Source organism: Bos taurus, chromosome 19 (genome assembly GCF_002263795.3).
Source record: "Bos taurus isolate L1 Dominette 01449 registration number 42190680 breed Hereford chromosome 19, ARS-UCD2.0, whole genome shotgun sequence".
NCBI lineage: Eukaryota > Metazoa > Chordata > Mammalia > Artiodactyla > Bovidae > Bos > Bos taurus.
The window spans coordinates 29,136,410-29,153,972 of record NC_037346.1 but is presented as its reverse complement, the minus strand read 5'-3'; the positions used below and the strand labels follow the sequence as shown (position 1 = coordinate 29,153,972).

General features: G+C 48.0%; 1 protein-coding gene across 4 annotated transcripts in view; it reads left to right on the top strand.

Annotated features, from left to right (window-relative positions):
* Positions 1-17,563, top strand: part of GAS7 (growth arrest specific 7) — a 209,993-nt gene that overhangs the window by 97,158 nt on the left and 95,272 nt on the right. The window contains exon 1 of one of the 4 annotated variants that reach the window (XM_005220392.5): positions 16,510-16,884. Coding sequence (XP_005220449.1) covers positions 16,867-16,884 — 18 coding nt within the window. The 5' untranslated portion in view covers positions 16,510-16,866. 4 annotated transcript variants of the gene reach the window in all.

The window sequence follows — 17,563 nt, the reverse complement described above, 5'->3', positions numbered from 1 at the left end:
TTGGGTACCCATACCTCCTGTGGGCACTTCTGTCATGGGGTCAGGATGGCTGAGGGTATACACACCAGGCTGCAGAGAGGGGGCCCATTACTCGGGGGTGCTTCTTTCTTAAGTCACAAGTTGGGGGGGCATGTAAGGAACCCAGGATTACATAACAGGATCAGAAGCCATTAAGGCTTCAGGAAAGAGCATGGAAGTTGGAGTCTGGAAAACTTGGATTCAACAGATTCAGCCGCTTCCCGTGTGACCACTGTGTCCACTCTTCCGAGGCTGGATTTCCCCAGGGAGTACGGGCATCTCTTCCCCAGCACTGTTGTGGACGGTCAGTGTCCCAGCTGGTGTGGACCTGTCGGCGACAACACTGGGGCCCTCGTGGGGGTACATGCCTCTGAGGACGAGGGGCCTGGAAACCACGAGCATCCACGCGGCTCCGTTCCCCAGTGACAGGGAGAGGCTGCCGCCAGCAGCAGAGGGCTTTGCTGGAGATTGGGTTTCAGACATGCCTTGAAATGCACTACTATTTTATCATCGTTTAGAAAGTGTCATCTGGGCACCCTCTTCCATGATATCAAACATTCAACCGATATTTTAAGTGTGCTAGATCCAAAGGCTCGGACCCTGTTCTTTTTTCTTTCTTTATTTTTCCTTGGCCGTACCATGTGGCTTGTGGAATCTTCGTTCCCCAGTGAGGGATCAAACCTGGGCTTATAACAGTGAAAGCACAGAGTCGTAACCACTGGACAGCCAGGGAATTCCCAACTCTTCTTTTTATTATTTTTTTAAAAATTTTATTGGAGTATAGTTGCTTTACAATGTTGTGTTATTTTCTACTGTACAGCAAAGCACCAACTCTGTTCTTGAAAAGAGGAAATGTGTACAGTAATCCTGGGTGCCCACAAGTGGTGTACAGTCTGGTGCAGAGAGATTGGAAATGAAGAGCTTGCATGTCTCTCTGGGCGGCTCAGGAAAGTGCAAAGTAAGGGAATCCCTTGCAGGAATTTATGATGGAGAGTAGGGGGGTAGGTGTCCAGTGGGGAATTTAGAAAGAGGAGCTGCTGAGAGCAGATAAAGCAGTGTTTGTTTACTAAAGCAGGCATCACTAGCCACCTTGTGTCTATAACCTGTATTAGCCAGCGTGGAAAAGAGGGGAAAACAGCAGAGTGCGTTGCGTGTGGTAAAAGCAAGTATTGCCTCGTGAAACTTTTGCTTTGCATGTATATTGGGTTGTGAAATAAAATGTGATTATTACTTTGGGTCAAACTTTCAAAACAGACAAAAAAACGACAACTGCTGGCCTGGAGTGGTGACCCAGTGAGCCTGAAGTCTCCTGTGGGTGGCTGGGAGTGGATGTCCTTTTCAAGGAAGAGCTAGAAGGAGGAAGTATGGGTTCTCAGTGGGGAGAACCCACTCAAGCATTATCTTGAGAAGCTGGGGTGATGCAGTGGGCAGTTCAGATGGGGCCAAACAGGCCAGCTGGGAGGCGTGAGGTCAGGGGACCAGGGGACCAGAAGGCATCCCCTTCTCCCAGGACCTGAGAGCAGAGTTCCCTTTGGGCAGATTGAGAAGGATACCTGTGATCCTTGCCCACTCCCCCTGCTCCCTCCCCAGCGGTCCCAAAACACACATTCCCCTGCCCCGGAGCCTTGCAGAGCTCTGCACTGCTTAACGCGAGGAATGAATCCAGCCGTCCTCATCCCCAGGCACCATGCTTCCAGAGTTCTGGCTCCCCAGCTGCTCAGTGTGTGTGATCCCATGGAGGAGGTGGATCTCTGCTCACTCTAACAGCTGTGTCATCCACCTTTATACCCGATGGATGTGCATCTGTCCTCCCCAAGGCTGTGGTACTGGTTCACTTTCTCCTCCTCCTGCTCCATACTTGGCTTTGCCTCTGAACGCCTTCTCTGCCTCCCTGCCCAGCTGGTGATGCATGCCTCTCTCCTTAAGCTGTATATCAGCTTCCTTACTCACTGCCTCCCCTTCCAAACCTTCTCATCAACTGTTGAAGCACCATTTTTCCATAGACAGAGTAGCATGGAATTTCCAGGGTCCACCCTTCTGGTTCCCAAACCTCATCCCATGCCTCTCTTCCAAAGAAGGTTGGAGCCAGGCTGGGGTGCTCAGCTCTGGGTGAGATGTAGTTGGTCACACGTTTTCAGCCCTTGGAAGCTGTGTCCTGATACCCCGGAATTTGGTATTCAGTTCACTCACCAGGTGTCTTAGTAGTAAGAGGTCTTAGCAAGAGGGTGACTAATACTGGGTTTTGTTGTTCAGTCACTCAGTCATGTCTGACTCCCTTGCTGCCCCATGGACTGTAGCCAGCCAGGCTCCTCTGTCCCTGGGATTTTTTTCCCAGGCAAGAATACTGGAGTGGGTTGCCATTTCCTCCTCCAGGGGATCTTCCAAACCCAGGGATGGAACTCGTGTCTCCTGCATTGGCAGGCGGATTCTTTACCACTGAGCCACCTGGGAAGCCCTAATACAGGGTAAAAGTGCTAATTATACCTTTAGTCTAGGATGGTGGTATTCAGTTCTTTAACACGAGGGCACCCTCTCTTCAAATGACTGTTTAGGCAGGTCCACAACAATTAAAACCAGGAGCTACACACTGGTGGCCAGTGGGAAAACTCCAGGGGCTTTTGGTGGTGGTTTTTTGTTTCTGCCCATGGTTTCATTTAAAAGTTGTTGAGTTGATTACCAACCTCCAAAAATCTACAGATTTTATAGTAAGAATTCAAATCTCCAGCCTCTCTTGCAAAAAAAAAAAAAAAGACTAGTTTTGACGACACTGAGCCCACTGTCCTGCATGACATCAATATGCTGATGATGATGGAGGGTGTTCCAGTTTGACCCAGTCCCCACCCATCCCTATTGTGATCGCCAGCACTGAAAACTATAATGAAACCGTTGCCAGTATTTGTGTGATGTTTTTCTTAGGGTTAGGAAATAGGAAATAGACCCTGCACCCATGTGTATGAAAAGAAGGAAAGTGAGAGGGTCAGTGGTTTCCAAGAAGATACTAAAGAATCTTATTTTGAAAGTGAATGTATCAGTCTCCTAAAGATGAATCTTTAAGGAATAGACTTAGAACAGGTGCTTTTTTTTTTTTTTTTTTTGCCTTGAAATCAGTGGTTCTCAAAGTGTGATGCCTGAACTAGCAGTCGTATCCCTTAGGATTTTGTTCAGAAATGCAGGTCATTAATGGTGCTGCCCAGACCTGCTGATTCAGAAACACAGAGGGTGGAGCCCAACAGTCTGTGTTCTGATGGCCCTGCTGAAGAAGCTGAAGGCTGAGGACCACTGCTCTGAGGCTCAGAGCACAGACAGGCTTCCAGCACCCTGTGTGGTCACTTTCCATCCTTTTAAGACCCAGAAGGGAAGAAAGGCAGGGACCCCTGACCAAAGAGAAGGAGTTGAAGGTTTCACCTGACGCCACTCCAGGCAGAGTCCTGTGCATGTTTTGAGGGCAGGAGGGGTTCTTCTGGCTCCAGAATCTCCACAAATCCCAGCACTTTGTCCGGCACTTCCGTCTCTGCATCCCATTGGGGGCAATCGTGGTGAGGAGCCCTAATGCCTTTGACCATCCTGGGGAGATGCATAGTCACTGTGCTGCCTTCCCAGGGAAACAGCAGTGTGTGACCCCAACAAACAAGGCCCAGGAATGAATGACATGACGAGGGCCCAGATTGGCTGAAACTTATCATAGGTGACCAGGCATTCATGGGCTGGGAGTCCTTAGGTGGAAATGTTAATAATATACCAATTCTTTTAGCACTCAGAGGTAAGAGCCCATCACAGATGTATATTTCAGCTCTCTCCTTGGTAACTCAGGCTGCTGTCATCATAGCTGATCACTTGGCTTCTGTCCACTTTCTCTCTGGTTAAAGGCTTTAATGACTTCAGTGGACAGCCTAAGTGAGCCAAGAGAGTACATTTTTTCCCGAGTGCCTTTACTTGAAGGGCACTAGGCCTGTGAGATGCTTGTTTCAGAGACCCTGACTGAGCCATTGTTGCCTTCTTTGCCCCTGGCCCATTTTGTTCCTTTATGATTTGGGGGCCCCTGCAGCGTGTGGTATGTAAGAGCCCTCCCAGCATAAAATAGGTAAACACATGGGCTGTGTGTCTGCCTCTGCCTTCCTCCTTCCTCTCTTCCCCTTACCCTCCCCTTCATGTCCTGGTGACCCTGGAAAATTAAGAAACCCACTTTCTTAGTGGACTGACAGTCTTACTCAGAGACTGAAGGAGCTCCATTGATTCAGCTGTACTTGTTGGGTGCATTTTCTTTGTCTGGGGACAGATTCGAGTAGGACTCTGTTCATGTTCTCAGGAACCTCGGGTAAATAAGCCGTGGCGACCACTCATCATCAACCCCTGAACAAGGCAGCCGTGGCAGTGATGAGAGGACCAGCCCAGGGGGAGGGAAGATGGGCTGGTGGGGTGGGGGTTGTGGGGGACATCTCCTGGGAGACAGCAAGAAGTGAGAAGGCTGGCCCACCAGACAGAGCAAGATGGATCTCCATGCTGGCTGGAGCAGGATGAGCCAGGATGAGCCTTAATTCATGGAGGAACCAGGGAGATGACTTGGGGTCAGTGGGCAAGCATCTACCTTGAAGACAGGACACTGGGCTCAAACCAGTTCTGTGTCTTGTTAGTGGTAAGACCTTGGTTTATTCGATTCTAAAATGAAAATGATTTGATTATAAAATGAATACTTCTCTCCTAGGATTCTTGTAAAGGTCACATAAGCCACAATAGATATGTTACTGACCCAGGATTGACAGTGCTTAAGCAAGAAGAGCTCCAGAGAAGATAAGGACAAATGGTGAAGTGCAGACAGAGGGAATCGATTTTGCGGGGGGAAAGAGACCTGGTCCTTTGTCCTCCTTGTTATCCAACATGTGTGCTCAGTCATGTCTGACTCTTTGTGACCCCATGGACTGTAGCCCGCCAAGCTCCTCTGTCCATGGAATTTCCCAGGCAAGAATACTGGAGTGAGTAGCCATTTCCTTCTCCAGGGCATCTTCCCAACCCAGGAATCAAGCTGGCATCTCCTGCATTGCAGGCGGATTCTTTACCACTGTGCCACCTGGGAAGCCCAACCTGTCTCATTTTTAGGAGCTTGAAGTCAGGGTTGGAAGCATTCTCTCCAGGTGTCCTGGCTGATGGCAACAATTCAAATGAAGGCGCACGCGGGCCCCTTTGGGAAGGTTGCCAGGCCCTTGTGTAGGGCTTTGTGTAGGTGGGTTCACAGCTCTTGTGCAAGGCCGTGTCTGTTTCTTGATCTGATTTGCTAGCGGTCACCAACTTCCCAGGAACCCTGGTGATATAGGTGTTTCCAGGCCCCACAGATTTTACTGGCCCCTTCTGCTGGTCCCCAAAATCCTAGTCTTGCCCCACGGAGCGTGCTGATTCCCTGTCACGTGCTGTTCCTCTTTGTCCTTCAGCGAGCTCGGTCTGTGTCAGGAAGGTCATATGGTGTCACTCTGAGAGGTTAGCCCGCAAGCTGTGCAGCAGGAGTGACTCAGCGTTGGGGACCTCAGCTGATGAGTCTCCTAAAGGTTGCTCAGTGGTTTCATGGGGATGGAACAGTGTGGAAGTACAGCTGATACTTACAAAGTTTCTTCCATCATTTTGGCCCTCTTATTCAGTCTTTGCAAGAATTTTGTGCAGGGGGAGGTGGTATTTCCGTTTTTGCATGTGGAAAAGAAAAAGAGGTTCAAAGAGGTGAAGTGACTTGCCTGAGGTTATATGGCTGGTACGCTGTAGAACTTACACTTGAACTTCCTCTGCCCTGGCTGAAGGTGAGAAGCTAGGTTTAAGGACAAGCAGAGGCATGTCTGTGGCCATCCATGTGGTTTGTGGGGGTTGCCTCTTCTCTTTCTTATCCGTGTCCACAGCCCAGACATCGTGCATAACCTTCTTTAGGGAGCCCCCGTCGCGGAGCGGAGGCTGTGGTTCCTCGAAGCCTCTGGAATCTTCCAGGCCTCCTTGTTGGAATGGAGCTTTGCATTTCAATGAGTGGAAAAAAAATAAGCAGAAGAGGCTTTGCCAAAAGGGAAAATCAAGTGCGTTTATGACTCCTCTTTGTGTGCACAGATGTTTCCTCCCGGGTCACCCCCCCTTTGCGGGGGCTCACTGGCCACAAACAGATGGGAAGTGGCTCATGGTTGAGCTGAGAGCCAGACTTGTTGGCAAAGGTCTTCTTGCATGGAGCCGTGTGGGGGTCAGCCTGGGGAGGGGTCCTACGTGGGGTTTGGCTTCTGCCATGCCATCTGGCCGGACCTAGTTCTCCAGCCCTGATGGCAACATTAGCACCAAGGCTTAGGGCCAAAGATCAAGGAGGAGGAGGCTTGTCGTCTAACCTCAGTCTGCCTCTGAGCCTCAGTTTCCCCATCTGTAAAATGGCAACATGAGATTAAGTGATCTCTACAGTCCTTCTGATCTCTTAATTTTTGTGTTAGCCCTGCATTGGTTGAGTAAGTTCTTTACTGTTGCTCATTTTGTCTTAGTTCATTTTCTTAAAAATAAAGACATTCCCCCCCCCACCCGACCAAATCTCCCTGTCATTTGAAAGATAACACTATGAACCCTAATCTGATAAATAGTTTTCATTTTAGGGGATGGCAAATGAGGTGTGACATGTCAAGGGGGGTTTTACTAGCAAATGTTATCTAAATATTTTGTATTCCCTGGTGGCTCAGTGGTAAAGAACCTGCCTGTCGATGTAGGAAGTTCGAGTTTGATCCCTGGGTTGCGAAGATCTCCTGGAGAAGGAAATGACAACCCACTCCAGTATTCTTGCCTGGGAAATCCCATGGACAGAGGAGCCTGGCAGGCTGCAGTTCATGAGGTTGCAAAAGAGTCAGATACGACTTAGCGACTAAAACAACAATAAGTGAGATGGGATATATCGAGGGAGATTTTATCGGCAAATATTATCTAAATATTCTTCATAAGGCTATATGCATGCATTAACTCGTAATGGAATAAGTTAAAGCGTTTTTTTAAATGCACTTAAAATGAATATGCTCATTATAGAAAACTTGGAAAATGCAGAAATAAGAAAAAATAGTTAGCATTCTTTTCTGTTTTTTTTCTTTGCTGTGCATATTTGTCTACATAATTGGGATCATATGGTACATCTAACATTGTATATGCTGATTTTGGGGGGAAAGGCACTATTTACGACTACATCTTTAAAGAAGAATTTTTAATTTTTAAAATTAACTCTAAATTTTGAACGTGATGAAATAAATTGCAACAGCCAGAGGAATCCCGCAAAACAAAGAGAGCCTTTGTAACATTTTCATGTGTTTCCTTTGTGCTCTGCTTGGAGTTGGGGGGAGCGTTATTTTCCGTGGTTGAGATCATGCTGCATACTCTCATTTCTAAAACTGGAACCACTCAGAGAAGATGATATAAAAGAGGGTTTTGATGGCGGAAAACATTGGCTATTGAGGGGTTTATGAGTCTTTCCTGTTTAAGGGTGTGGAGGAAGATTTGGTTCATTCAGTGTGAGTTTTGAATGTGCAGAAGATCATAACCCAAGTTCTTTGGCAGAGAAAGTGGCCCCTGTGATGTTCCCACATCACTTGGACCGTGGTAGATGAAGAAACAATGACTTGTTGTTGGGTGTGTCTCCCAGCGCAGCATCCACAAAGCTTCAGTAGCTGCTCCCCCCAGCCATCGGCTTGTGCTTGGACAGAAAAGGTGGCATCAGTTACTGATGTGCCCCACATGTGGCCAGAGGCTTCGTCTGTACTGGCCGTAAAGGATGTTGCAGGAGAAACGTGTATCATAGTTCCAGGGTGGGAGGAAAGCTGCAGAGGAGGACCAAGGGAAATACTCGGTACCAAACCCTGCAGCTGGACAGTCCCCCAGACTGCACAGTTTGCTGGATTTCTGAGTTGAGGGTCGGTGCACTAAGGAAAGGAGAAGGCAGTGGCACCCCACTTCAGTACTCTTGCCTGGAAAATCCCATGGACAGAGGAGCTTGGTAGGCTGCAGTCCATGGGGTCACTAAGAGTCAGACACGACTGAGTGACTTCACTTTCATTTTTCACTTTCACGCATTGGAGAAGGAAATGGCAACCCATTCCATTGTTCTTGCCTGGAGAATCCCAGGGACCGGGGAGCCTGGTGGGCTGCCGTCTATGGGGTCGCACAGGGTTGGACACGACTGAAGCGACTTAGCAGCAGCAGCAGCAGCAGCAGCACTAAGGAATGCATCTAGGAGATTTCCCTGGTGATCCAGTGGTTAAGACTTCGCCTTCCAATGCAGAAGTGGAAGTTTGATCCCTGGTCAGGGAGCTGGGATCCCACGTGCCTCGTGGCCAAAAAGCCAAGGCATGAAACAGAAGAAGTGTTCTAACAAATTCAACAGACTTCAAAAATGGTCCACATTAAAAAAAAAAAAAAAGGCATTTATATGGTTATTCCCCTGGCAGCATCTTCTTAATTTTGATTTCTCTCTCAATGTCTGGAGAGTAAGTGGGTGGTGTCTTCAACTTGCATGTCTACAGGAACATTCCTGTTCCTTTCATGACAAATATTAATATAACTCAGCTGGATATGTACATCTTGAATGTCTTAACTTTTTGGACAGAAACTCACATTTACAGCTCAGTCTTTTCCATCACTCAACAAATGTTTATTAGACACCCACAGGGATGAACAAAACCATGGTGATGCCCATTAAACTTTGACCTCAGTGGGATATGTTTTCTAGCACTTTCAGATGGTCCACGCCAGGCCCTGATGAGCTGTGAGCGAAATAAAGCCTTCCCCACATGGAGCTTTTTATTCTAGTGGGAAGTGTTCTCTGTTAGTAGGAGCAGAGGAAAAGTCTGGAGAAGGACTGATTTCCTGATAGCATTTTTCTTGTGCTTGTTGGTGTGCATGATTTTTGTCATTGATTGTTGATTTTCATATATTTGTTCTGGTCTTTTCTAGTGGAATACTACTTAAACCTACACTGATTCATTATATCCTTGCTTTCTGTGCTTTTCAGTTTTGGGTGATCCTTTTAAGTTTACTTTGCACTTTACTGATTTAATATTTTTATTTATCCACAGCTGCTCATGTGGCTTTAAATGAGCAGTTTTCATATAATCGTTTCCTCATCCCTTTTCTTCGTTACGTCATCCTTTCTGTTTTGCCTGTTTTTTTCCATTACAGTTTTTCTGTTCCTCTCTAAGGGGTCACAGCTTCTTACATTCTAGCAGTTTCCTGCCATTTTAAATTACTTTTTGAATTACTTTCCGAGATGTGCTCTTCCTTTGAGCCTTTGGGATGGTGTTTCCTCACTCATTTCCCATGTGTTTCCCCTCCGTTTAAACTTTCTTAACAAGGCAGGATCTATGTAGACTCTGCGTTATACCAACAGAGTATATAGATCATCTGTCACAGGCTTTGGCACTCTGTAAACTTGGGGGAAGGTGGAATCCCTTTTCACGTTTGCTCAGCTGCAGGTTCAGTGGTGTACTTACATCTCCCAGTCCGGTCCTTGTTTGCAGATTGGCCGTCACCTGCTGCATTGTCTTGTACTGCCTGGTTCTCTGCTCTTCCGAATGGGTGGAGGGCATGATAAACCCATCCTGGCCCCATCCCCGCGCACTGCTGCCAGGGCACCCTCCAGACTTGACCTGTGGGATCCAGACTTCTCCCAATAACCAACATCCCTCCCAGGCCCCTGCACCTGCCTGCACTACCTGCTGGCTCATTTTCTGGGCATCTCTGTGCTGAAACGGGTGGTGGAGAAGGAGGAGCAGCCCTCAGGCTGCTTCTGAGCCACAGGGGCTGGCTGTTCAGTGCTCAAGTGGGTGCAGATCCTGTGTATCACATCAGGACCCCAGAATGATGAGGGTGCCAAGTGCATCTCAGATTAGACACAGACCAGTGAAGGTGTAAAGGGCTGTTTCCCCTTTCACAATTAGTCTGTGCTTTGTAAGATTTTCTCCATTCACTCCACTGGCCTTAAAGGTTGTTGTTGTTCAGCCACTAAGGTGAGGTCAGGTGTCAGATATCTGACTCTTTGCAACCCCATGAACTGCAGCACACCAGGTTTCCCGGTTCTTCACTATCTCCCGGACTTTGTTCAAACTCATGTCTGTTGAGTTGATGATGCCATCCATCCATCTCATCCTCACTCTTCTTCTCCTGCCCTCAATCTTTCCCAGCATCTGGGTCTTTTCTAATGAGTCAGCTCTTCGCATCAGGTGGCCAAAGTATTGGAGCTTCAGCTTCAGCATCAGTCCTTCTAGTGAATATTCAGTGAAATTTCCTTTAGGATTGACTGGTTTGATCTCCTTGCAGACCAAGGGACTCTCAAGAGTCTTCTCCAACACCACAGTTTGAAGACATCATTTCTTCGGCACTCAGCCTTCATGGTCCAACTCTCACATCTGTACATGACTACTGGAAAGCCCATAACTTTGACTATACAGACCTTTGTCAGAAAAGCGATGTCTCTGCTTTTTAATACACTGTCTAGGTTTGTCATAGCTTTTCTTCCAAGGAGCAAGCATCTTAAAGGTTCTGGAGGATTTTTTCCTTGGATTCCGATTGCCACTATTTTTGGATTTTTCATAGCTTGGGTGGGTTTTATCTTTTCTTCTTATTGCCACTTTAGCCCAAGGTTGACAGAGGTGTTCACGGGGCTCCTGCCAATGCCCCTTCCCACAGGAAGTCCCCTGCATCCCTCTACTGTCCTCTTGGTCCTCCCTGTGGTGATTCAGGCCCACACCAGGGCCCTCATTCCTGCAGTTGTGGTTATGTGGTCACTGAAGAATTCCAGTTTGGTTTTCTGGGATTCAAAAAAGAACCTCCTAAACCACTGCCTGGATGCTGTGTACTAGTTTTACACATCGCCTGAGAGTATGTTTCTCCAACTGGGCTGAGTTTACAACTAAGGATATACAAAATGATCTTAGATGATGATCATTTCTTATCTCCTAAGAAAACTTAGGAGATAAGTTTTTAAGCTCCACTGATTTCGCTGTGTAATATAAAAAAGAATCCAAACCCAATCAAATCCATGGTTTTTAGATATTACTGCTTTGGGCCAGGCTAAATTGAGGTTCCATGTAAGTCTGTAAAAAAGCAGTTAAGGAGGGACTTCCATGGCGGTCCAGTGTCTAAGAATCCACCCTCCAGTGCAGGGGACCAGGGTTCGATTCTTGGTCAGGGGAACGAAGATCCCACTTGGCTGTAACTACTGAGCCCGCACGATCTAGAGCCCGTCCTCCACAATAAGAGAAGCCTGCAATGAAGACTCTGCAGGCAAAACACCACCACCCACCAATTAAGTAAATCATAGTGTAGCTGATGCATGATGATGGAAAAGATTTGATAGCAGAATGTGAGTGACTGAGGTTCGGGAGATGCTGAGTGGGGGATCCCATAGTTCTAGAACTGGATCTATTAGGAGGCCTTTTAGACAAATCAGGTGCCATTTCTGATTATGTCCACGTGATCTGGGGACTCCTTTATGATGGGGACACATCTCCCTTATGAGGGGCCTTGGACCCCACCATGTTGAATGCAAGGAACTGGCTGCCAGTCACTTCACAGGAGCCACCGTGTGGCCAGGTAGGCTGGGCTGGCCACTGTCTACATTCAGCCACATCCTCTTTCTTGCTTTCTTCTGAGCGACATCTCTCTGAATGTTCCCTCGCTTCCCTGTGCATCCTCAGGCTCACTGATGCCTTGTGTGCCCGTGTTCAGATTTCCATACCCACCTTACTTCCATATTCCTCTTTCTGAGATTAGCAGGGGAAGTAGCCTCTCTGTAGTCAGCAAGCACTTTTTTCATTATCTCACATGGACACTTAACTCCACATTTCTTCTTAAGATCCTCTCCACATCATTTCCTGTGACTCTGATTCTCAGAACCTGCATCCGTTCATTCCCCGTCATGTAGCCCCTGCATGTGAGGCATTGGGCTGGTTTGGAGGGGAAACAGATTAAGACCTGGGTTTTTCCCTTCACCTTTAAGAATCCTGAGAGAAGCCCATGGAGATGGAGGGCATGGAGGTGGGATGGATGCATTCTTCTGCGACTTGAACGCGACACCCCCTTCTCCCGCCCCGGTAGGTTCCCCTGTGCATCCTTTCTGCATGAACTCAGCGTTGACCTGGAGCAGCAGCGCCCAGTCTTTTTGGCACAGAGTTTCCTGGAAGACAATTTTTCCACAGACTTGAGTAAGGAATGGTTTGGGCATGATTCAAGTGCATTACGTTTATTTTGCACTTCACTTCTATTATTATTACATTGGCTCTACCTCAAATCATCAGGCTTTAGATCCTGGAGATTGGGGACCCCTGACCTTTAGGATTTCACCATCTCCATGCAGGTGCTCCAGTTCCATGTGCTAGACTCACCGCGGCTGCCCAGTGATCACTTTGAACTTGGACGTGTCAACAGCAGACTCCACCACAACCCCCCAGATGGCTCTTAAGGGCTGGATCACAGTGCGACTGGTTCTAGCTTCCCTTGCTCCCTTTGGAGTCGACTTTTACTATCGCTCCTTCTCCTGACGTCTCATCAGTTACCAAAACTTATTCTACTTCTTACTTAGTGTCTTCCTGCTCTGATCAAGCCCTTCTTTTCATCCCTGCTGTCCAGCAAAGTCTGTATCTTCTGAGGAGCCGCCCCTCCGCCTCCCAGATGAAAGTGCTCTGCCCTCCTCTGGATTCTGAAAGATCCTATTGTTCACCAGCTTATCAGTTGGCGCTCCTTACAGACTCCTCTGTATGGTTCTTCTTTTTTTTTTTTTTTTAACACTTGTGTTTGTCTGTGGCTTATTAACCTTCCAAATTTTTAGAAGTCAGTTCCTACATATAATACTTGCCCGCATCATCCACAGCATTCAGGAAGGTGTCATTAGTAACTTGATTACTTATGAGCTTGATTAGTTATTAGTTCGGAGAAGGCAATGGCAGCCCACTCCAGTCCTCTTGCCTGGAGAATCCCAGGGACGGGGGAGCCTGGTGGGCTGCCATCTATGGTGTTGCACAGAGTCGGACACGACTGAAGCGACTTAGCAGCAGTAGTAGTTATTAGTTGCTTGATGGATCAGGTAGCCAAGGGGCTGCGTATGGGGTGGGTGTGTCTTTGAGACCCTGTACTGTAGAGACTCCACAGGCTGGTGAATAATTTCTCCCTTCATCACTCTGAAGCATTTAGAAAAAGTGAGTCATCACCATCCCCAGATGTTCTTTCTTATTAATTATCATTACAAGATAACACAATTTGTCCAACGGGGGTCCCTCAGCAAACGTGGCCTATTTTGGTTGACAGCGTTCAACTTGACTGAAAAAAAGAATAATTACAGGAGGGTTGGTTGCATCTAACTCCATTCAACTTGGGGAAAATGAAGCTTGGTGGAAATGATTGTGGGTCTTTTTGCTTTTGGATAATGGGGCTCCATAGGTAGAGACATACTTATTTTCAGGGACCAGAAGGAAATGAACAATTTGTGCTTTTTCACAGCCAACTGTACTGGTAGAGGACTATTCGTAAAGCAAAAGAAATATGACTTCTGGATTGAATGCTAGGATAACCCCAAACAGGAAACCTATTAGAATGTGTATATGAGTAAATGTTAACTTGGGTGATTCCTAAAGACCAAAATCTCTGCAGAACTTTTATTTCTACTCTATCTAGTTCAGGTCAGAGCAGATCAACCTCCTGGATTATAATGGTCCAGAAGGGCCCCTTGCCTCTGGCTGGAGAACCACCATGATGGTGATTTCTGTGTTGCCTACAGCAAGGCATTATTGTCTGTGGTTGTATCAGCTTGTCTTTGTGGTGCAAGGTCAGAGCCACATCGGGGCTGAATGGCCTGAAAAGGGTCCCCTCTTTGCTGTCATAAAAACAAGAAGTCATGGGCTGTAAAAGCTTCCATTGCCATTTCAATCCCAGAAAACCAGAGGGCTGGCACTTCCCTGGTGGTCCAGTGGCTAAGAATCCACCTTCCAACGTAGGGGGGCCCAGGTTCGATCCCTGATCAGAGAACTAGATCCCAGATGCTGCAACGAGGAGTTTGCATGCTGCAACTAAAGATCCTGCATATTGCAATGAAGATCGAAGACCCCGAATGCCGAAACTAAGTCCTGGTATACTGGAGGGGGTTGCCATGCCTTCCTCCAGGGGATCTTCCCATCCCAGGGATGAACCCAGGTCTCCCGCAATGCAGGCAAATTCTTTACCATCTGAGCCACCAGGGAAGCTCAGCCAAATAAATAAATACAGGCATTTAAAAAAATCAACCCCAGAGGGCTTGAAGGTAAGGGTCTTGGCTGTCTAGGTGCAAATGAAGTTTGCTCTCATCTTCTCCTGGGTGGGAGCCCATTTCCAGGAGCAGAGAAGGACCTTGCTTTGTATTTCAGGGCATGGCTGGTCCCACAGCTCAAGGTGTAGGTTTGCGCCTGGTCTTCCCTCCCAGCCACAGAAAGGAGATAATCCAGCAGCCAAGGGAGGACCCTCACCTCTGGATATGTGCTCACTTCTTTTAGTGGCTGGTTTGGGACCATTTTACATATGTAGATATAGCCCATATCTAGACTGCGTGCATGCATGTGCTCAGTAGTGTCCGACTGTTTGTGACCCCATGGGCTGTAGCCCGCCAGGATCCTCTGTCTAGGGGATGCTCCAGGCAAGAATACTGGAGTGGGCTGCCATTTCCTTCTCCGGGGGCATCTTCCTGTCCCAGGGATTGAACACTGGTCTCCCACATTGCAGGCAGATTCTTTACCATCTGAGCCACCAGGGAAGCCCAACAGGTGTTATCTCATTGTGGTTTGAATTTGCATTTCCCTGTTTCCCTAATGACTAGAGACATGAATGTCGTTTCACTCACTTATTGGCCATTTGTGTATCTTCTTTAGATAGATATGCTTGTAAAATCGGGTTGTTTGTTTTTTGTTGTTGAGTCTAAACCTTTTGTGTCCAGGGAAGCTGTAGCGCGGACTCCTTCAGCCCCTGCTGATAGTAACAACATCAACAGTAATAACTCACATCTCCCCCGCACTGTGCTAAGTATTTACATGGATTCTCTTCCCCTTTGAATCCTCACAACAACCTTTTGGGAGAGGTACTCTCTCTCTTTTACAGTTGAAGGAACCAAAGCTTAGAGGTCTTGCCCTGTGTGTCTCAGCTAGTAAGCAGTGAACCAGAAAAGACATGACCTTGATCAGACTGTGTCCCTAGTCAATAGTACTGATGTCCCAGCCCCAACCAAGGGTGGGCATTGAAACCTCCTGCTTAGACACTTCATTCATGTGTTTGAGAGAAGAAGTGATGATTTACAGGAAACCACTCAGTTCTTTTTTTCCATTGAGTCAGCTCTTTGCATGAGGCGGCCAAAGTATTGGAGTTTCGGCCTCAGCATCAGTCCCTCCAATGAACACCCAGGACTGGTCTCCTTTAGGATGGACTGGTTGGATCTCCTTGCAGTCCAAGGGACTCTCAAGAGTCTTCTCCAACACCACAGTTCAAAAGCATCAATTCTTCTGTGCTCAGCTTTCTTTATAGTCCAACTCTCACATCCATACATGACCACTGGAAAAACCATAGCCTTCACTAGACGGACCTTTGTTGGCAAAGTAATATCTCTGCTTTTTGATATGCTGTCTAGGTTGGTCGGGATTGGGGGCAGGAGGAGAAGGGGATGACAGAGGATGAGATGGCTGGATGGCATCGCTAACTCGATGCACATGAGTTTGGGTGAACTCCGGGAGTTGGTGGTGGACAGGGAGGCCTGGCGTGCTGCGATTCATGGGGTCTCAAAGAGTTGGACACGACTGAGCGACTGAACTGATATGAACTGACCCAGTCCTTGGGACCTCAGTCCCTCCGGAAAACCATATTTACTGCGATGTCAAGAATCAGTTTCTGAAATCCCTAAGATTTGCATCTGAAAGTGAACCCAGAAAGGCAGGGCACTTGTAAGTGCTAAACCTTCAGCTGTTCCGAAAAGCTTTGTAAGCGGAGTGACAGGGAAGATTCACCAAGGTGCCAAGTCCTTGCCAAACTCATGTCATTGTTGGAGACAGTGTTGCTCTCGGAGTCCAGTCCTTTCTTCACATGAAACCAACAGATCTCTGGTCCCCAGGCTGTTTTCGTCTGAGATGCCTGGCATCGCCTCCTCTTTTATCCTCTGTCTGTCCAGGTTTGGAAGTGTCAAGGGCAGAGTGAAGGCAGAGGACCCTCGTCTTGTTTCTCTGGGAGCTGTAGCTTTTCAGCCCTGGATGGGTGTAATACTATGGTTCTTTGGGAGGGCATTCTCCATCCTTTTTACGTTGGTTTTTATCTGGCCTTGGGTTTGCACAGCTGGGGCCGGAGCCGGGGCCAGAGCCGTGACTTCGGTTTAGGAAGAAGTTGGCGGAACATTCCCTTGCAGGGCCTGGGCAGACCCAGGGAGTCCCGCCTAAAATACAGTGGACAAAGGAGCTCTTGTCCACAGGCCTGGGGGTGGGAGGCAACTGGTCAGTGACACAGGCTTGGCCATTGTGTGTCCTGACCTCAGCCAACTTTTTTTTAGCTGAGAAAGGGGAAAAAGAGAGAGTGCAAAAAAAAGAAGAAAGCAAGCAAGCCTCCAGACCCTTTGCATCTGGAAAGTCCAGAATGCATCGTTGATTTCCTCACAAGCGCTGGAGCAGATTTGGAAGGAACTGTGCAATGTAGTGGGTTCTTTGTGAAAGAACAGCAGTGTGAAAAGCCACAGGAACATCCTCCGGGCTGCTCGGAGCCCTGACCCTGGGGTAGCTGCCCGCCTGGGCCTCATTTCCTGCATAGGGGGCCCATGGTGAGGAAGCTGGCAGCCCGGAGACCTCACACAGGATCCTGAGTTAGCAGCCCCCAGAGAAGATGAGCTCGCCTCCGATGGTAAGACTCGATCCCTCTCACCTGCCAATGTGTCAGCAGCTGGCTTTTCTGTGCATGTTTCTGGGATGAGTTCGTCATTGCAGAGAGGCAGTTCTGAGAACTCTCTGAAATACAGGCTCCCAAATGCTGAGTTTACAAGTCTGGAGTGTCAGGGGCACCTTTCATGGGTCTGAGGCCAGAGTGATGCGGGGAAGGGAAGGTATGGGCTGATGTTTGAGAAAGCTGGGAAGGAGGGGGAAAAGACGGAAGAGGGAATGTTTGTTGGGGGAAAGGAAGTCTTGCCTCCATCTTGCTACCTGGGAAGGCAGTTTAGTTCAGTGTGACGGAGAAACAGTGTGATGACGTGAGTTTTTCTATGATGGGGATTAGAGTTCAGGTCTTGCCTCCATTGCCTAACTTCTCCCACATCCTGGTTTCTGCCCACCCCCCAACCCCCTACTCCATGACCCAGCTCCAGCTGGGACAGTGGGCAATAAAAGTCCATTAAAGGATACAGGTCCCCAGAAGGTAGTTGGGTGTCTGCCCATTTAAGCCAGTGTTGACACTAGGGTTCCAGGTTGGGCTCGTTGCTTCTGTCCAGCTTGGTGGCCGCTGCAGTGACCGCCCTAGAGATGATGGACGTTCCTCCAGTACTTTCTACCCCCCTGACTGGGTCAGAACCAGCATCTCTGATTTTGGC